The 19,364-nt window shown below is 42.2% G+C and overlaps 1 protein-coding gene across 1 annotated transcript in view; it reads right to left on the bottom strand.

Moving 5' to 3' along the window:
* Window positions 1–1,585: 1,585 nt before the first annotated feature.
* The window catches only part of LOC126412690 (cyclin-A2), a 40,963-nt gene continuing 23,184 nt past the window's right edge, over window positions 1,586–19,364 (bottom strand). Inside the window, exons 2-6 of the mRNA XM_050082401.1 lie at window positions 16,451–16,777; window positions 16,137–16,360; window positions 14,366–14,570; window positions 12,662–12,909; window positions 1,586–2,184 (exon numbers count right to left, since the gene is read on the bottom strand). Of these exons, the coding sequence (XP_049938358.1) occupies window positions 2,136–2,184; window positions 12,662–12,909; window positions 14,366–14,570; window positions 16,137–16,360; window positions 16,451–16,777 (1,053 nt within the window). The 3' untranslated portion in view covers window positions 1,586–2,135. The remainder of the gene's footprint in view (window positions 2,185–12,661; window positions 12,910–14,365; window positions 14,571–16,136; window positions 16,361–16,450; window positions 16,778–19,364) is intronic.

Here is a 19,364-nt window from a genome sequence, read left to right as displayed (position 1 = left end):
AACAGATGAGGAAAGACTATCTTGGATATGTTGATAGAAGGCAAATCCACCTTCTGGTGCTTCACTAAATTTTGTCTTTAAATCTGAATCACACTGGATCTCATTATCTCCATTTATCTATGATTAGGTACCAATTCTATACTGTATAAACTGAGGAGTACAAAGGAAACTTCCCAAACAATTTAAAGTTTGTAAATGTTGATTCAAACTCATTTCCAAGATTCAAGAGATTTTTTGCTGCACGCACGCGCAGGAAAAGAAGGTCAGATCATAAACATGATAAAGTTAAAGCATTCACATATACGCTAGTCTTGCAGGTAATGCATTATTTTCTATCAAACATGCAAGATAATCAAATTTTGTTGGAAAAAAACATTGCGCACACACATTCTCTCTCTCTCTCTCTCTCTCTCTCTCTCTCTCTCTCTCTCTCTCTCTCTCTCTCTCTCTCTCTGCAATGTTTTTTTTCCCAACAAAATTTGATTATCTTGCATGTTTGATAGAAAATAATGCATTACCTGCTTTTCCTGTAAGACTAGCTTACATGTGAATGCTTTAACTTTATCATGTTTTTTATGATCTGACCTTTTCCTTGGATTCAAACCTGAAGTCTTTTGCTGTATCAACAATTAAGGATAACTCTCATAACCACATTTTGTAAATATCTTGTATTTACCTTTTAATAAAGACTGGCATATTTGCTGTTTCATACCACATGGCACAGCATTGCCAATGTACCTCACCACAGCATGACCAAACAATGTGTGGTGTTTAGCCCACGAAGAAAGCAGAGAACTGTCACCAATTTGAATCAACATTTAATGATATTAGTTTCTTTTAGATACAAGTTTCAACCAACACCTTTCCACACAAAACTTATTTATGTTTAATACAATGCATATGATGAATCCAAGATTTCTCACAAATTTTACTTTTCCAATAACGCAGTAAATTTGTTTATTTTTCAGTCTTCATAGAAGCTCCATCTGTAGTTACAGGAGTTCAGTTTGACCAAAGCAGTTTGTAATTGTTTCAGGGGTGTTTAGCACAGTAACTGATCACTGTGCCAAAGTTGGGATTGCTGTTCAGTGTCCAGTAAGTCTTGTGTTATCTACAAACAAAATTGATTCTGTAGAGTTGTTAGCAAATTTGGCACAAATTTTGCTGAGGTCTTTCTGAGGTCCAAATGTTCTGTCAAAATCAGAATGAATGGATCCAATACTAATTTTAACTTCAGCTGCATGTTCTCCAGTTGCAATTGGTCTATCTTGCACCACCAGGGTCTTTACACGATCAACAACAACTTCATATGTTTATGTTAAGGGCCTACCTGAACATTCATGATTTAGTGGCCATCTGAAGAACTTATACCACTTACCTTCGTGGTACCAATTGCTGTGTTCCCAAACACCTGTCTGATTTTATTATAAAAAAAAAGGTCTGAATTTTTTGAATGGCCTTAATACCTTCTGAAGTTAAGAGTGTAACAATGCAACTTTTTTTCTCTTGTCCCCGATCTTTATGGTCAGACTAATTTCCTCCTTAACATTCCCAAGTTATTTGTGGAGAAAAAACAAGAAGCAAGAACATTATGTAACTTTATTTTAAAAAGTTATTACAGCAATTTACTACAATATTTTCTTACCACAGTAAGACGTTAAGCAGCACTGGGAAAGTGACATTTTAAAAATACATGCTACATATATACATATAGTATTGAGGTAAACCTCTTAACTGTACACCCATGCAAAAACCAGACACACACACACACACACACACACACACACACACACACACACACACACACACACACACACACACACACACACACACACACACAGAATTTTACATCATAAATATTCCTTGTGTAAAAGGAGCAAACACAGCAGTCCTTCAGATCATTGTAAAACATTAAAGCTGAATACAAAAAGTGAGCCAATAAAGGTTTCTAAATGTCAAAATACACAACTAAAAACAATGTGAATGTATTGTGTAAATAAATGAATATGAAATATCACAGACTGTGAAACACAGATCTCATCTGGGCAGCTGTATGAATTAAAAATTAACCTCAGGTATTTGTACATTTATTATTTTCACATGCTTTTAAGGAAGTCTTCAGTAGCTGTGAAAACTCAGCATATGGGTGCATCCCTAGGTGCAAGTAGAGAGACACAATGCCACCTGAAAAAAACCAACGGTAAAATATCAGATCATACAGACTGGCAATTTACATTTCAAGAAATATTGTCTTTATAGGTTTTTTTAGACAAAGCAAACAATTTTGTGTCAGTACTACAGTGTTTTTAGGAACAAAAAATTTCCAGTTATGCTTTTATTAGAAAAAGGGAACTTACTGAAAAGTGCGAACCAATTTCCTTACTATTTTATTCACTTTAAGTTAAAGACATGGACATACAAAAACTATTAGTGCATTTAGACAAATGCAAACTTCTACAGTCTGCTTTCTAAATTGGGACAGTGAAGTATGCACTCTTCATCTACACAATTACTCTGCAATTGCAAAGTGCGTGGCAGAGGGTTTGTCAAACCCATTGCAAAGTGCGTGGCAGAGGGTTTGTCAAACCCCTTTCAAGTTATTTCTCTACCCTCTCACTAACAACACGTGGAAAAACTCATTCAAATCATCCTGTGCGAGCTCTGATAGTGGCTATCAATAAAATAGTCACATTCTAAGAAGAAAGATGGTGATTGAAATTTCAAGAGGAGATCCTGCTGTAAAGCAACGCCTTTGATTGCCACTTCAATTTGTGTATCATCTGTGGCACTCTCCCATATTTCACTATAATAGAAAACAAGCTGCTGCTATTTGAACTTTCTTGAAGTTCTCCGGCAGTCCTATCTGAAGCAGGACCTACCCCGCACAGTAATACTCCAGAAGAGGACATGCAAGCATAGTGTAGGCAGTCTATTAGACCTGTTATATTTTCTACATGTTCTACCAATGAATGACATTCTTTGGTTTGCCTTCCCACAACATTATCTATGTGAGCATTGCAATTTAAGTTACTTGTAATTGTAATCCCTAAAAATTTAGTTGACTTAACAGTCTGGATTTGTGCGACTTGTTGGGCAACTGAAATGTAGCGTGACTAAATAATCAAAAGCAAAGTTATCCACATACACACCAAATGAACAATTCCCATGCCATACAGATATCTTGTCTAAATGATTGTTCTTTTGATGACTATTAGGCAGTAAATGAGGAACCTGCAAACAACCTAAGAGGGCCACTCAGATTGTCTCCTATATATGATCAGGAACAGCATATAGTATCTAACATCCTTGAAACACCAGTTATTTCTCTTATTCTGTTCTATGATTATCCATTAATTACTAAGAACTGCGACGTTTTTGGCAGGCAATTTTCTTGTGCTGTGTACTGAAATTGATTCAACATTTCAAATTTACAGAATGCTTCACAAACTTCATACGTCAATTCAGCAACAAATGATTATATGGGGCTGGGCAGAGCACCACTTGTACGAAGCTAATTAAATTTGTTTCAATTTATCACTGATACCTGTAAAAGGCCTTTATTTTTCATAACACCTTTTGTAAATAGTTTCAATGGAAAATCTGAGTATGCAATGTGGTTGTAACTAAAATTTCTCTACTTGACAGGGTCATGGAAACATGATTTTAAGACAATGAAACTTTGTGGAAACATTTTTAAGGAAATATGGAAGACAGAACAGATCAAGCACTGAAAGAAACATGAAAGGGTAACATTAACTGCATATCCTGTTTACATTCCAGGTTACAAATGTTTCTTAATGTGACTGCCATCTGCATCAGCCTGATATGCTCTGGAGTATTCTATTACTGCCCGAAAGAACGGTTAACCAAGGAATGTTTAGTTGTCATGACATCTTGTGCACCACTAAAAATCTCACTATGAGGTCACCAACCTCAGCCATGGGAACAGTTACTCCAGTTTGTAGCACAGTTAACCAATGTGCTCTCCCAGAAGCAACTTGTCAGTTAATTCGAACTTCCAAACTATGTTCAACCCCAGCACAGAAAGAATACCTACCCATATTTCTATAACCGATCTACACTTGTTAAGAGCAGCAGCACAATTGCAGCTTTATCGAAACAGCTTTATGAGTGAAGCTTTACTCACCTAGCCCAGGCTCATGCTGACTCTGCAACTGTCATGCACAGTTACATGTGTTTCAATCTCATGTCCACACTAGTACCAAAGTCTAATGCTAAGTCACGACTAATCATACCAACAACACAAATCCTGCAATGGCCAATCTGAATTTTATTACTGTCACTTGGGCACCCAAATGTTAAATAGTTTTATGTCTCCACCACCTCCAGTTGAACATCCTGTATGTACCACCACATTACTCTCAGATTAGGCCTGCTCCAAATGGCTGACTTGCCTAGAAGGCAGTAGGAGTAGCAAAATATGATTGTGGGACTATCAAATTTCTAATGCCTCCAGCCATTATGGCCAGTTTTAATTTTGATGTTCTGCTTTATCCAGGCAACACCTGCATGATGTTTTGAGTGAGCCCCTTCCACACTTACAATTTGGAGGGGAGGAAAAGAGTCAGGGGTTCTGGGAATCTAACCAGGGTCCTCCCAAATCAAATGTGTCAACACTATCCACTGTACCAATTCCATAGCAGTGATTATACTGTTCAGGTTAATACAATGTGATGTTAACATTTGCAACTATCTCTAAATATGACCAAAATGGCATAATACACTATTCATATGAAGTAAACTATTATACCCATTGATATACAAATTTGGTAAACAGTATTCCCACTGCCTGTTTTCAGTTTGACTAAAGTAGGTCACATGATCATAATAATATCCATTACTGCAGTTCATTTTAACATTCTGACAAAGTATTGCATATTTTGTGTTTATACTGACATTTTTCAAGTTGTTGGGTATTCTTGACAATTCAATTACAAAATTTGTTAATAACACTGTACATTGCTTTTTGGCGAAATCTCAATTGTTCCAATAATACTTTACCAGCAATATTCTCTGAAGTCCTAACTAAACCCTACCAAACACAAACAGTCACATTCACTCCAGGATTGTGTAGCTATGGATTAATTTATTTTCCTTTTGGCTCACACAGTGACAAACTGCAGCAAGTCTGTCAATACATTATCTTTATTTTCTAGTTTATTTCTTATGAAATTACACAACACTTTTAAAAGTTAGTGCCACTTTAACAGATTCTGGGATGTTACTTTAGCAGCTTGCAGACACACAGAAGAGCTGAGAAATTTCAATCTCAGTTGCACAAAATATTGCTTCAAATTTACTATTAATAATAATTATTCTAGTACCAGCATTAAGTCCACGTGCATTTCATTACAAATTTGGAAATATGACCAAGTTATACAAATGGACGTAGGCATCATTATATAGTGAGATTTCTTTAAGGAACCATGCCTTCTATCTCTGTATAAGGTTCCAATATGTCTATTACAATATGTAATGTGAAATTAGCACAACAACACTAGTGAGCCTCTGAACTCTCAGTGAGATTTCATGTGAGAACAAATTTAACACTGTAGTAAATCCTGCTAAATATACTGGTATCAGATGCTTATTTCTGTGTCATTATGCTGGCCACTACATAACTCATTTTTATCAGAATAGCTCCAATTCACTAACAGCCCTTACACTCATAAAATGAATTTGATAAATATCACTGAAGATAATAGGTTTGGAGCAAGATTCAGCACAACCACAGTTTTTATAACACTAAAGTCATTTCCATAAAACTTATTTACATTGTGCTGGGGGCAATTTTTTTTTTTTTTTTTTTTTTTTTTTTTTTTTTGGTGAGGTTTAAGGGCACTCAACTACTGAGGTCATTAGCGCCCAGTCACAGTTGTTAGAGCACATGGAATCTAGTAAAACTCAAGGGGAGGGGGTGACACCAGAAAGTCCTGACAAAGATGCAGATAAAATAAAGTTACCGTATTTACTCGAATCTAAGCCGCACCTGAAAAAATGAGACTCGAAATAAAGGAAAAAAATTTTTCCCGAATCTAAGCCGCACCTGAAATTTGAGACTCGAAAATCAGGGGGAGAGAAAAGTTTTAGGTCGCACCTCCAAATCGAAACAAAGTTCGCCTAGTTGTAATATGAGACAATTTAGGTCGAATGAATGACGATACAGCTGCAGTCGTAAGCTTAGCAGTTACGGTTTACCAGGTAGCCATTGCTACGCGTCACGCGCTCCATCCGTATTTATACGGATATCCTTCCTTTTTCACGTGCTTCGTCTGGTTTGAATTGATTGCTTATTTTTCTTTGATCTGATAAGTGCCGTTCTCTTTGTTATAGATGTTTACGTCACTCTAAGCTGAAAATGCATTACTGTACTGTGTCATGCATTGTTTGTCACATTCTGATAGTGCGTGTTTACGGCCTGTCGCCGCTCGCGGCGTGGCTTGCTTTTGTGCGCGCTACTGCCGCTTACAAACAAAAAATAGAGGAGTCGTCTCATTAGCAAAACATTTGTTGTTACTTACACTACTTCTTTCTCTGATAATGATCAACAAGAACCAAATAATAGACTGCGTATGATAGATTATGTTCTGAACGAAATTTTAGCGAAAATTTTTCCTTCGTTTGAAAATCTTTGCAGGCGCCTCTTTAGTTCATTACATTCTGCACAGAAATTAGAGTCATCTTAGATTTAAAAATCTAGTCAGTTGCCGTGCTTCATTTCTGACTGTATCACTATCAGGCATAAGAATAATACGAATATAAACATGACATGATATATGTATATTCTTCCGCGTTTGCTGTTGTCTCACTCTAGTTTCGTAGTTTATTAGGCAGACAGGATTTAAATGAGATAGTAGCAAACACGAAACAATACATGGCAAAATGTTTATATTCGTATTAATCTTATGGCAAAGAGAATACTACATGTGATTCACAATTCATAAAAGCTCCTATTAGCAACCATCTCTTCTCACAGGTAGGAAAAAATTCAGAACGTAGAGTTGGCCATATTGACAAATATCCCAAACAGTCTTGCCAGTCGGATTTTCGTAGTACATTGAAATGCTGCTACATTCGAAGATCAACAATACAGAATTTGTATTTACTTCGTTGGATAATGTACCAAGACGCAGTGGTCGAAACTCTGGGCGGAGGAAAAAGGCTCGTCTTCCCCCCTTTTTTTTTTTTTTTTTTAATTTATTTACTGACGCAGAGATTTTGGTACCAGTATTTATCTTTGTGCCCTACAAAGCATGCCTGTGTGGCGCTACATATATTCGACGGCAGAAGTTAGTTGTGGCGGCACCCACCAACATTTTTCAGAACTCCTGCTTGCTTTGCACTCGATTCTAAGCCGCAGGCGGTTTTTTGGATTACAAAAAACCAGGAAAAAAGTGCGGCTTAGATTCGAGTAAATACGGTAGATGTCTTTGGACAAGCCAGTCAAAGTTATAAAACGTAGAACACTAGCAGCTGCTCGAGCGTCATCAGCTAAAATATCCGGTAAAGTAGATGGCAGGGACAGGACAACACGAGATTGACTAAAGCGGGGACACGACGATAAAACATGGCGCACTTAATGCTTGAGCACAAGGGCACTGCGGGGCTGGGTCACCGGAGAGCAGGTAGCGGTGGCTAAACTGGCAATGCCCAATCCGCAACCTGGTCAGAAGGACCTTCTCGCCGAGATGGTCGGGAGGAGGTTGTCCAAGCAGTTGGGAGCGGTTTTACTGCCCGGAGCTTGTTTCCTTGGAGGAATGACCAAGCATCCCACCACAACAACACAAGCCTCTTACAAACAACCCCACGAACGTCAGATGACGGGACACAATGGGAGGCTGGTCGAGGCAGGAGGACTGCAGCCTTGGCTGCAGCATCAGCAGCCTCATTCCCAGGCACTCCTACACGTCCGGGAACCCACAGAAAGCTGACAGGAGAGCTATCATCGGCGAAAGAATGTAGGGACTGCTGGATCCGTTGCACCAAGGGATGGACCGGATAGGGAGCTCCAAGGCTCTGAAGAGCACTGAGTGAATCAGAGCAGAATACATGTGATGAATGGCGGTGGCAGCGGGCATACTGAACGGCCTGATGGAGAGCAAAAAGCTCGGCCGTAAAGCTGGAACATTGGTCGAGGAACCGGTATTTAAAGGCGGCGGCCCCTACGACAAAGGCACAGCCGACACCATCATCAGTTTTGGAGCCATCGGTGTAAATAAAGGTGTGACCGGCAAGTCGAGCACGAAGTGAGCAATACACTGCAGCCGGAGTACCCTCCTTCGGGAGTGAGCTGAGGTCGAGAAATATGAACCGGAACCTGGAGCCAAGGTGGTGTCGGGCTCTCACCCTCTCTGAAGGTGGTAGGGAGGGCAAAATCCAATTGTCGAAGCAGGCGACGGAAGCGGACTCCAGGGGGCAGCAGGGCAGACACATACAACCCGTACTGACGGTCTAGAGAATCGGCGAAGCAGGACTGATAAGAGGGGTGGTCGGGCATTGACAACAGCCAGCAGGCATACCGACACAGCAGTACGTCGCGCCGGTAGGTCAATGGTAATTCGGCAGCTTCAGCATAAAGACTCCCGACAGGACTAGTGTAGAAGGCTCCGGTCACAAGACGTAACCCCCAATGGTGGATGGAGTTGAGACGGCGTAAGAGGGATGGCCGAGCAGACGAAGCTCCCATAATCCAGCTTCGATCGGACTATGGACCGATACAAGCGAAGCAGGACAGTGCGATCCGCTCCCCAAGATGAACCACTAGGAACTCTGAGGACATTAAGGGAACGTGTACAACGGGCCGCCAAATAAGAGACATGCGGAGACCAGCAAAGTTTCCTGTCCAATGTGAGCCCTAGAAACTTTGTTGTTTCCACGAATGGGAAAACAACGGGACCGAGATGTAAGGATGGCGGAAGGAACGCTTTATATCGCCAAAAGTTGATACAAACCGTCTTCTCTTCAGAGAACTGGAAGCCATTTGCCACGCTCCGTGAGTATAGGCTGTCTAGACAACGCTGAAGGCAGCGCTCCAGGTGGCATGTTCTCTGGGGACTGCAGTAGATCGCGAAGTCATCGACAAAGAGAGAGCCCGAGACATTAGGTGGAATGCAATCCATTATTGGATTGATCGCGATGGCAAAAAGGGCTACGCTCAAGACGGAGCCCTGAGGCACTCCATTCTCATGGAGGAAGACGTCGGACAATACGGAACCCACACGTACCCTAGACTTTCAATGCGTTAAAAAGGAATCGATAAAAAGGGGCAGGCGACCGCGTAGGCCCCACCTGTGCATAGTGCGGAGGATACCTCCTCTCCAACAGGTATCATGAGCCTTCTCCAAATCGAAGAACACGGCTACCGTTTGGCGCCTTCGCAAAAAGTTGTTCATGATGAATGTCGACAAGGTCACAAGGTGGTCAACAGCGGCGACGAAAGCCGCATTGGACATTGGACGGGGGGGAAGAGGATTTGGAAGGGAGGGATTTGGGAGGCGGAGGCATAGACCCCGGATAGGGGGAGGAGGTGGAGGGGGGGGACAGGATAGGGGTGAGGATACCATGGAAGGAGTGGACACAACTGAGGCAAACGAAGCGGTCAACGTCACGGGATGGAGGCGGTCATACTTCTTCCTGGCCTCAGAATATGAGAGACGATCCAAAGTTTTGAGTTCTTGAATCTTCTTCTCCTTCTGATACGCGGGGCAGTCTAAGGATCTAGGCGAGTGGATGCCAGGACAATTAACGCACCGAGGTGGTGGGGTGCATGTATGTTCCTCACGAAGAGGACGTCCACAATTGCCACAAAGGGGCTCAGCCTCACACTGTGACGACATGTCCCCAAAGCGCAAACACCGAAAACATCGCATAGGAGGCGAGACGTAAAGTCGCACGTCGCACCGGTAGCACATCACCTTTACCTTCTCCGGGAGAACGTCCCCCTCGAAGGCGAGGATAAAGACCCCGGTGTCGATGCGACGGTCTTTGGGACCGCGCTAGACTCGCCGGACGAAACGCACGCCTCGGCGCTCCAGGTTGGCCCTGAGCTCCTCATCAGATTGCAGCAGGAGGTCCCGATGAAAAATAACCCCCTGCGTCCTATTCAGTGCCAGATGCGGGACAATGGACACTGGGATGTCCCCTAGTCGGTCGCACGCCTGGAGCGCCGCCGACTGTGTGGCGGAGGTGGTCTTTATAAGAACGGACCCCGAACGAATTTTACTGAGAGCCTCGATTTCCCCGAAGATGTCCTCGATGTGCTGAACAAAGAACATGGGCTTGGAGGTGGCGAACTTCCACCATCGGTTCGAGAACAGACCAAATAGCGGGGGAAGTACTTCGCCCCAAGCCGGCGGGCCTGTCCTTCCTCCCAAGGAGTGGCCAAGGGGGAAAGAGCAGGAGAACCAGAACCAGAGACAGTACTTTTCCTTTTGAAAGACTCGGCCGCAGAGTGACCTGATACATGTTGACGTTTCATCTGCGAAACGTCCGCCCCGATACCACCCACTCCGACCAGGGGCTCTCCCCACGGGCGCCACCCAGCCTCAGCAAGGGCCACCTGGCAGGATGACCGTTGCCAGGAGTCCTGATGCCCCAAGGAGACGGGCATCTACTCCTTGGCCGACGTGGGGAGGGTGCAGCTCAGGTATCGGCAGTACGATCCCTGTGTTGTCAGGGGGCTACAACCTAGAGGGTACATGACGACCCCACCACAATGGGCTGGCTACCGTGCTGGATTTCTGGTGCCATGGAAAGTCCATCATGATCGTAGGTGCAGATGGGGATGCACTATGGGCGTAACTTGTACAACCCATCAGGCGTTTAGGCCCAATTTGAGGAATAGTGGGTACAGTTACAATGCCGTTACAATGCTGAGTGCCAAGGTCTTAGTGCACTGAGGACCAGTGGTACACCACGTAAGGCGCCCTTCCCCAAAAAGGCTCTTACTTCTGTAGAATTTTGAAAAATGGAGGTCAAACCCCAAGGGGGACCATCACATCGAAGGCCGAAACGGTTGAAACTCCTTTTAGTCGCCTCTTACGACAGGCAGGAATACCTCGAGCCTATTCTTTTTGTCAATGTACAAAAAGACACACACACACACACACACACACACACACACACACACACACACACACACACACACACACACACACGAGATTACTGGGCAGGGAGCACTACTTTTGTAGTGTGTGGAGTAAGTTGAGAATGTGGGTCCACTGAGGGGCGTGCTTAGGATAAATCCACACAGCTGTGCAAATTCCTGTGTCCTTGGTGGTTTAGGGGTTAGAGTGGGTAAGCAGGAGATCCTGGGTTCGAATCCTGGCTGGGAGCACATTTTCAACTCTCCCCATTGATTTCTATCAACACCCTGTACACAAGAAATTTCATTAATTTTATTTTTTAATGGTGTAACCTTAGAGACACTGATCTTCTTTAAAGACATCTGCATTTTCTCACATTGGGGCCACAACATTGATCACCATAGGTCTAAATGGAGAAGTGTGGTTAGTACTTTAAACTTTGTTCCAAACTAAGCACAAACCACAATTTTTATCATAATTCTGAACTCTTCTCGCTTCAAGAAAATGAACCTTGCTCACAAAATCTAGTCTGAAGCTGTGGCACAGTACTTATTAGGAGTAAGTCATTGAACAACACCACCTGCCACAAACCAGTAACTTGTCCCAACTCTAGACTTGACAGCCTATTTCCATCAAGTAAAAGCTATACAGGACTTTGACCTGTTTGGTTGCATGAAGAAACTCCTGGCCAGACAATGCTTTGCAACAGATGCATAAGTGTGCACCTCCCACCAAATTTGGCAATTTTCTTACAAAGAGGAGCCTCATCTGGGGGGTAAACATTGTCATTGTCAGCATCAACGCTGTGGTGTTTCTCATGAAAGGCATGATGCTAGTTAACCAAATTTTTAATATAGGTTGCAGCATTAACAGTGGTCCTGTGTTCAGCAAAGTCCACCAATAACACACTACACATATCTCTGAACACAGTCACAAACACTTTCCTAGCAGATTAAGCCACTTTGAATTTTTTTCCTATTGGGAACTAGCACATTTCCACTCCATACATGCCTGCTTCGTTTTGGGTGTGTGAACACATCACCAGTCACAATTTCTTTCAGAAAATTGTGCCGTTCTGTGTCATTAAGGTGCTAAGTGATTCTAGCTTTTCATTTGCTGTCCCTTGTGGTTGTCAGGGTTTTAGGTACACCAGCAAGTGCCAACTTCACGAAATTTCAACATACCACAAACAGTATTTTACACAGCACCATAGGAAATTGAGCTGCTGTGAAAAGGTTCACACTTTGACATGCCGGTTATTCAAAATTGCTGCCTCAATGGCTCCAACATTCTGTTTGGGTTGCAACTGTTATTAGCTTTATTTAATACAAAACTGCAGAAAACTTAATGTAGAGACACTTTAGTACATATGCTTACACAACTACAGGTTTAAATTCTTTTGATAATTACCAAATATTTGAAGTGCTGTTAATTTTGAAAAATTAATCATTTGGCGACTTAACTGCTTTTATTAAATGACCATTTGACAGCACTGCTGCGGTCAGCCATTAAATTTCTTTAATTTGAGTATGTCAGTTCGTGTATTCTTTACTTACCTGTGAGATTTATATTTCTCTCTTATTGCTTGTTGAGGATGTGTTGCAGACTCCCCAAATGTTTTTTGCAAAGATTCAATACAAGGTTTCAGATCTGCCAGTGAGTAACCAGAGAAAGTTTCAAGTTCTTGAGGCCAGACTGTCTGCTCTAGCGTGTGTCTAGCTAATGCAATTGCTGCTCCTGCCCTCACAGATGGTAAATACTGGAGATAAGGATCACCTTCCACTAAAGTTAATTCACTCAGGTACTGCAAAGTACAGAACAAATAAATAAGATCTGCACTTGCCACTTTTGAGTAAGAAACAAGTTTCAAAAGACTGTGCTGGAAGTTTTCAACAATGGAAACTCCAGCTTGGAATATCAACAGTGTTAGCCAAAGGATAGATTGCTACTCACCATCATAGAGATGCCATGTTGAGTTACACATTTAGCTTTTGGCCAAAGTCTTCCTCAGAAAAGGAAGTGGCATGCACCATCTCCGGCCAGAATGCAACTGTCAGACTCAAGGAGTGGGTCAGGGAAGAGGGACGGATAGCAGGATGCAGGCGGGGGTAAAGTATTATCAGCTGGGACTAGAAAGAGGCATGACAAGACTGCCAACAGGTACAGCATTGGGAAGCTGCGGGAGCAGGAAGTCCCAGGGGGAGACTTGTGGAGTGGAAAAGAAGGAGCAGGTAAGGGGAAAATGGGTGGATGCTTTGGCAGAGGGTGAGGGGATATAAATGGGGAGGTCGTCTTTACAATGTGTTGCAATCTATCCTTTTCCTAATATTGTTAGAAGTTAATTTTGATAGATTTGTACATTACAGCTTAATTATAAACTTTAAACATTCATAACAAAAACTAATGTTCCAGTGATGTCCGTATTACTTCAGTTACTTATTCACAATTTTTTTCCTAAATTTATACTAAATACCGACAACAGCAAAAAACTTTTTCTTCAGCACTAACTATTAAAATACCAGTAATTATGGCAGACTAGAACATCAGTACTCTCCAAGTCTATTTAATAAATTAGTCCCAAACAGCTTCAACAATCTAACTGAAATTACACACACACACACACACACACACACACACACACACACACACACACACACACACACACACAGTTACAATAACTACCTCGGTTTTCCACTTTGCACCGTATTTTTTACTAAATAACATTTCTTTAATTTTTAAAATTACCTATTTGTCATCTCCTTCCACACAGGTTGATAGGACTTCTTTGAGCTTGAATATGTATTATAAAATTATGCGAGGAGTAACTTCACACATTGTCAGAGCTAATTAGTATGAAAATGAATTTCATTTTCATTGCATATAATCTGCTGAACACTGTTTTGAGCTGTTACTTTTACTCATTACTTATACTCAACATAAGACTTCATTATGTCTGAGCCAAATAAACTGTACCTGTAGACATTCTCTGCTTTCTTCCAATATTAGTCTAAATTTAGCCCTGACAATGGGAAATTTTTAATACTTGTGGAAACTTTCAAGTTATTTAAACCAAATTTTTCACCTTCACTAAACACTTAACTGTAGTTTTCACTTGCTTTCAAAACAGAGGAGGACAAGGCAGATATTAAAGGAAGTCAGTTTACTGTTATGATACCACTCATATTTACAAGCCTTTCTCCATCCATAAGGAAATTTGCCCTCTGCATTACTATGCTGGAATAAAAATCTCATGTACTCACCATTGCTAAATAGAGAACTGTGTCTGAAACTTTGTCAACAGAGAAGAATGTTGTCAGGAAAGTTAATACTGTAGGAACAGATAGATCAAATGAAAGTACTTTCAGAATAAGATGCTCCATACGAAGAACCTGTTTCTTCGTATAAGTGTCATCTGTTATGTACACAAATTCTTTCACATCAGGAGGATATATTTCTTCATATTTTCTGCAACAAAGACAATAGAGTATATTTAGCAACAACCCGTAAGAGTTCATAGAACTGAATCATTACTCCATGAAATTTCATGGCAGACTGCAGGATGTCGAATTTGCTGCCACAATATTTTGGCATATTGCCTTATGGCCACATTCAGGTAAATGCTGAGGAAAATGCACTGAGATCTAGTATATAATACCCTGGCAGCACATGAACGGTGTACCCTGTGTTGCACATAACTCAGTAAAGTCTCAGAGCAACTGGCTAACAAGTGAAGACAAACCTATTTGTTAGGTAAGAGGTCGTCTTTCACGCAGAAGGCCATGCTGCGCAGTGTAGTGCAGCACATGTGCACCACTTTTTACACCGTGCATGTTCTAGCAAGGGTTCAAATATAGGAGATTAATGGATGTTCGTCAGTATTCACACAAAGTTGGTCTGAAGACTGCACTGAACTATCATGGCAACAACATCCCACAGTTTGACCTCAATTTCATGGAACAGTCTACACCAGAAAAGTATTAATTTTTGCAATGTGAATCTTGTTCATCATAAGATAAGGTCTGTTTCAATTAATCAGAATCATTGTTGCCAATAAATTAACTGTCTCCCTTTCAGGCCAATTTCTTGTGCGTAATGTGTGTAATGACATTGAGACTGCAATATACTTTACATCATTTCCTACAACGTAGGCCATTAGGAAAGACTAAATGTAAGTTTAGTATTGTTCCTTCAAGACAAAAGGTCATTACCATTTCAACACATTACCTCTAAGTTTTATTAGTGTATGAACTGTAAAGCTTGAGGTGTTCCATCCTTGATAATAAGTTTACAATTTCAATACATTCTGAATTATAGCACCAGATGTTCATACTGCCATGTTGGACAGAAATTTAAATGTAGTATTAGAGTGAAGAAGAAATTCAATCTTGTGCTAGAAAGATTACTAAGAGCTAGATCATTTTAACTACAGTTTTCAGAGAAAGACAAATGTGCTATTCTAATTGCACTAAATTTTGATGATAAATTTAGTATCAATATTACAAAGAATGCCTAAAGTTTTTTTGTGCATTAACTTTAGTCTCTAAGAATGCTCTTCTAACAAGTAAGTGAGTGCCAATTATTTGTCTATTACTTTTCAGTCCCATACATGTTCATATTTGATTGCTTTGAAGGAAAGAATTTTAAAATTTACAGCCAGTTTCTAGTCAATGATTAAATGTTTTAATATTTCATGAACTTCCTGAAGTTTGCATTTATTGAGAGCAAAACTTTTTTTATATTTTAGTCACTTAAGACTTTCATAGTTTCATAAAATACATTGATATTGAAGATATTACATAACCGAATTTTGGTGAGGTAATCTAACCGAGGAATGTTTTAGTTTCTTACAGGTTTGAAAGAGTATCAGGTGACATCACCCTGTAAAGTTCTGAAGGACCCTTCCCCTAAATGACTCATTTGAAAAATTGATAGCTTCTCGACTATTCCATGAACACTCAACATGCTGGTCACCAACAAAATTGGCATTGTAAATAACACTTAATGCTGTACTTAATGTTCTGAATTACTCACGCAGCAATGAACATGGCAGCAGTTCCAACTAGTTGTAACTTAGCTCTTACAACAGACATGTAGCTCAAGAAACGATCTATGAAGGAGACCGCAAGGTACAGGGTTTCTGTTTGCAATTTGTACTCTTCAGCAACTTCAACAAGCCAGTCAACTAAGATACACCGCATGGAATATGTTATATCTGGCTGCTTTTTCATGTAACCTGCACGAGGACGATGTCTTTCCTGCAAATTTCAACAAAAATGACGTTAGTGGATGTAGAACATTCGTTACACAAAAAAAATTTAAATAAATAAAAAATTCTAACTGCTTACCTCTATTTCTCTCAAGTACCTGTATACATCTTCTGTGTAACCATTAATTACAAGAGCTGTTTCCTCTATGAACTGTTCACTCACTAGTGAGTTCTTATCTTGGGGTGCAGTAGTACATACATCTTCAAATATTGGTACAGGTAGTTCCTTCAATGGCACTCTTTGTAAATCCTTTGTGCTTGGCGATACCTTATTCTGCTTCACTCCATGTACTTTACGAACTTCAATGTCTTCATCTAATTTGTCTTCAGGAATTTCAAAAGGTACTCTTTGAGACTGGGTTATTTGTTTTCCAGTTTTCAAATTTTTTTCTTGAAGCTTTGCATCCTAGAAATTTTAGATCAGTATTATTAATGGCCAAAAGAGTAGTGCAACAGTTTAAGAATGAGAGGACGAGAAGATATGGTTTATTGCACAACGTAAAGAGGAGAATATGGGATCGAAATAGACTAACTGTTGCAATGGAAATTACCAATAAAGATAAAACCAATGAAATTTCACAATAAAGTCTTTCCATCTCTTGAGAATAAATTAAACAGCTATGAAAGACCACAAACCAACAACTAACTAATCCCTTGACAGTACATACGATAAAGGACCACCGAACATAATGGAATAAGAAATATTTGTTGGTTTAAAAAAGGGGAGAAGGGACTACACTATGAGGTCAGCAGTCCCTTGTTCCCAATAAAAAAATGCCACAAGTCAGAGGGGAGGGGAGGGGAGGACAAGACATGCAACAAAAAACGGAAAGAAAGGAAAGGCAACAAACACTGAAAGGAACAAAATAGGACAAGAAAACAACAGACACTAGAAACAGAAGAGAGTAAAACAAGAAAGATTACAGTGGCCAGCCAGCCACGAGAATAACAAGGAAATGCCAGCCACTCTGCAACAGTTAAAACCTCAACACTAAAAGCACTAGTGAGGATGACAGAGGGACAAAGGACATGTGCTAAAACGTGATAAAACCCACCATCACGAATAAAACACGAAACTAAATCAGCCAATGAGACTGTCAGATGGTGGTGGTGGTTATTGGGGTGTTTAAGGGGGACTAAACAGCGAAGGTCATTAGTCCCCCATTCCAAAAACAGGCGAGACAAATTCACGAAGCAGGTAAAACCCCAAGGGGAAGGAGACTCCCCCCAGGCCCTAAAAGAACACAAATGCGGCAACGAACACCACAGACACGAAGAGTACAGATTAACACCAAACAAAAAGAAACAGAAGGAAAGAAGATGGCCGGAGACCAGTTGACTGACCACGAGAACAAAAAAAGGGAAAGAGTCAACCATCTGATGACACACCAATACATCAACAAATATTGAGAGACGCGAGGACAAAAGACACAGAAAGGGAAAGGTGCAGGACCTCCCTAAATGGCACCATAAAAAGGACTACCACGGATAAAATTTAAAACGTCATCAGCCACGGAGGCATCGTCACATAAAACCAAAGGCAAAGTGCCTGGGAGATTAAAAGACTGCCGAAAGGTGCGCAGTCGGGGACACTCCAACAAAATGTGGGCGACCGTCAGCCGGGACCCACACCGACACAGGGGGGGATTCTCCTGACGCAAAAGATGGCCGTGCGTCAGGTAGGTATGGCCGATGCGGAGCCAACACAGGATGACAGAGTCCCTGCGAGAAGCCCGCAGGGAGGACCGCCACACATCGGTCGTCTCCTTAACAGCTTGCAATTTATTCGGGGATGTCAGGCCACGCCACTCAGCAGCCCACATCCCAAGCACCTTACGGCGCAACACCAACTGCTGATCTCGAGCTGGGAGGCCGATCTCCAAAGCTGGGGCGTCGATCGCCCCTTTGGCCAGCCTGTCGACACGTTCGTTCCCTGGGATGCCAACGTGACCTGGCGTCCAAATAAAGACCACCGAACGACCAGAGCGGGTAATGGCGGAAACAGACTCCCGAATAGAGGATATCACAGGAGAAGAGGGATAGCAGCGGTCGATGGCCTGGAGGCTGCTCAGGGAGTCACTGCAGGTGACGATGGGCGTACCTGAGCAGGAACGCATATGCTCAAGAGCGTGCAATATGGCCACCAGCTCTGCAGTAAAAATATTGCAGCCAGCCGGCAAGGAGTGCTGTTCAACATGGGCAGCATGAGCAAAAGCGTAGGCAGTGCAACCATCAACCAGGGAACCATCAGTGAAGACAGTCTCACAGCCCGAAAATGAGGCGAGGAGTGCAAGAAAACGGCAACGGAGGGCCACAGGCGGAACCGAGTCCTTGGGTTCCTGTGCCAAGTCCAGACGGACGGACGGCTGGCGTAGGTGCACGGACCCGGAAGGGAGGCAGAAGAAGGAATGACCCCAGTTCCGACAGCAGGGACTGGACGCGGACAACTATGGAAAGCCCACAGCGAGGTCGCCGTCTGGGCAGATGGAGGACTATGGCAGGGAAAAAGCAGGCGACAATTGAGATGGCCCGGCGAGCAATGCACGTGGACAGCACAGTCGGCAAGCAGTCGATGGCGGCGAATCTGCAGCGGGGGAACCCCGGCCTCCACCAGTAGACCATCCACGGGGCTCGTACGAAAAGTGCCAGTTGCAAGCCGAACCCCACAGTGGTGTATGGGGTGAAGCAGAACCATAGGCCAGGCTCCCATAATCAAGCCTGGACTGCACAAGGGCTCTGTATAATCGCAACAGCGTGCAGCAATCCGCACCCCAAGATGTGTGGCTCAGGCAGCGGAGGGCGTTGAGGTGCCGCCAGCACTTTTGCTTCAGCTGAGTAATATGACGAACCCATGTGAGCCGGGCATCAAAGACGAGTCCTAAGAAGCGGCAAGTGTCCACCACTTCAAGCAGGTGGCCGTCGAGGTAAAGTTCAGGATGAGGGTGGACCGCCCGACGCCTGCAGAAGTGCATAACTCGAGTCTTGGCTGCAGA

Source organism: Schistocerca serialis, chromosome 7 (assembly GCF_023864345.2).
Source record: "Schistocerca serialis cubense isolate TAMUIC-IGC-003099 chromosome 7, iqSchSeri2.2, whole genome shotgun sequence".
Taxonomy (NCBI): Eukaryota; Metazoa; Arthropoda; class Insecta; order Orthoptera; family Acrididae; genus Schistocerca; species Schistocerca serialis.
Note: the sequence above shows the minus strand (reverse complement) of the source record. Positions and strands in the feature narration are given on the sequence as shown.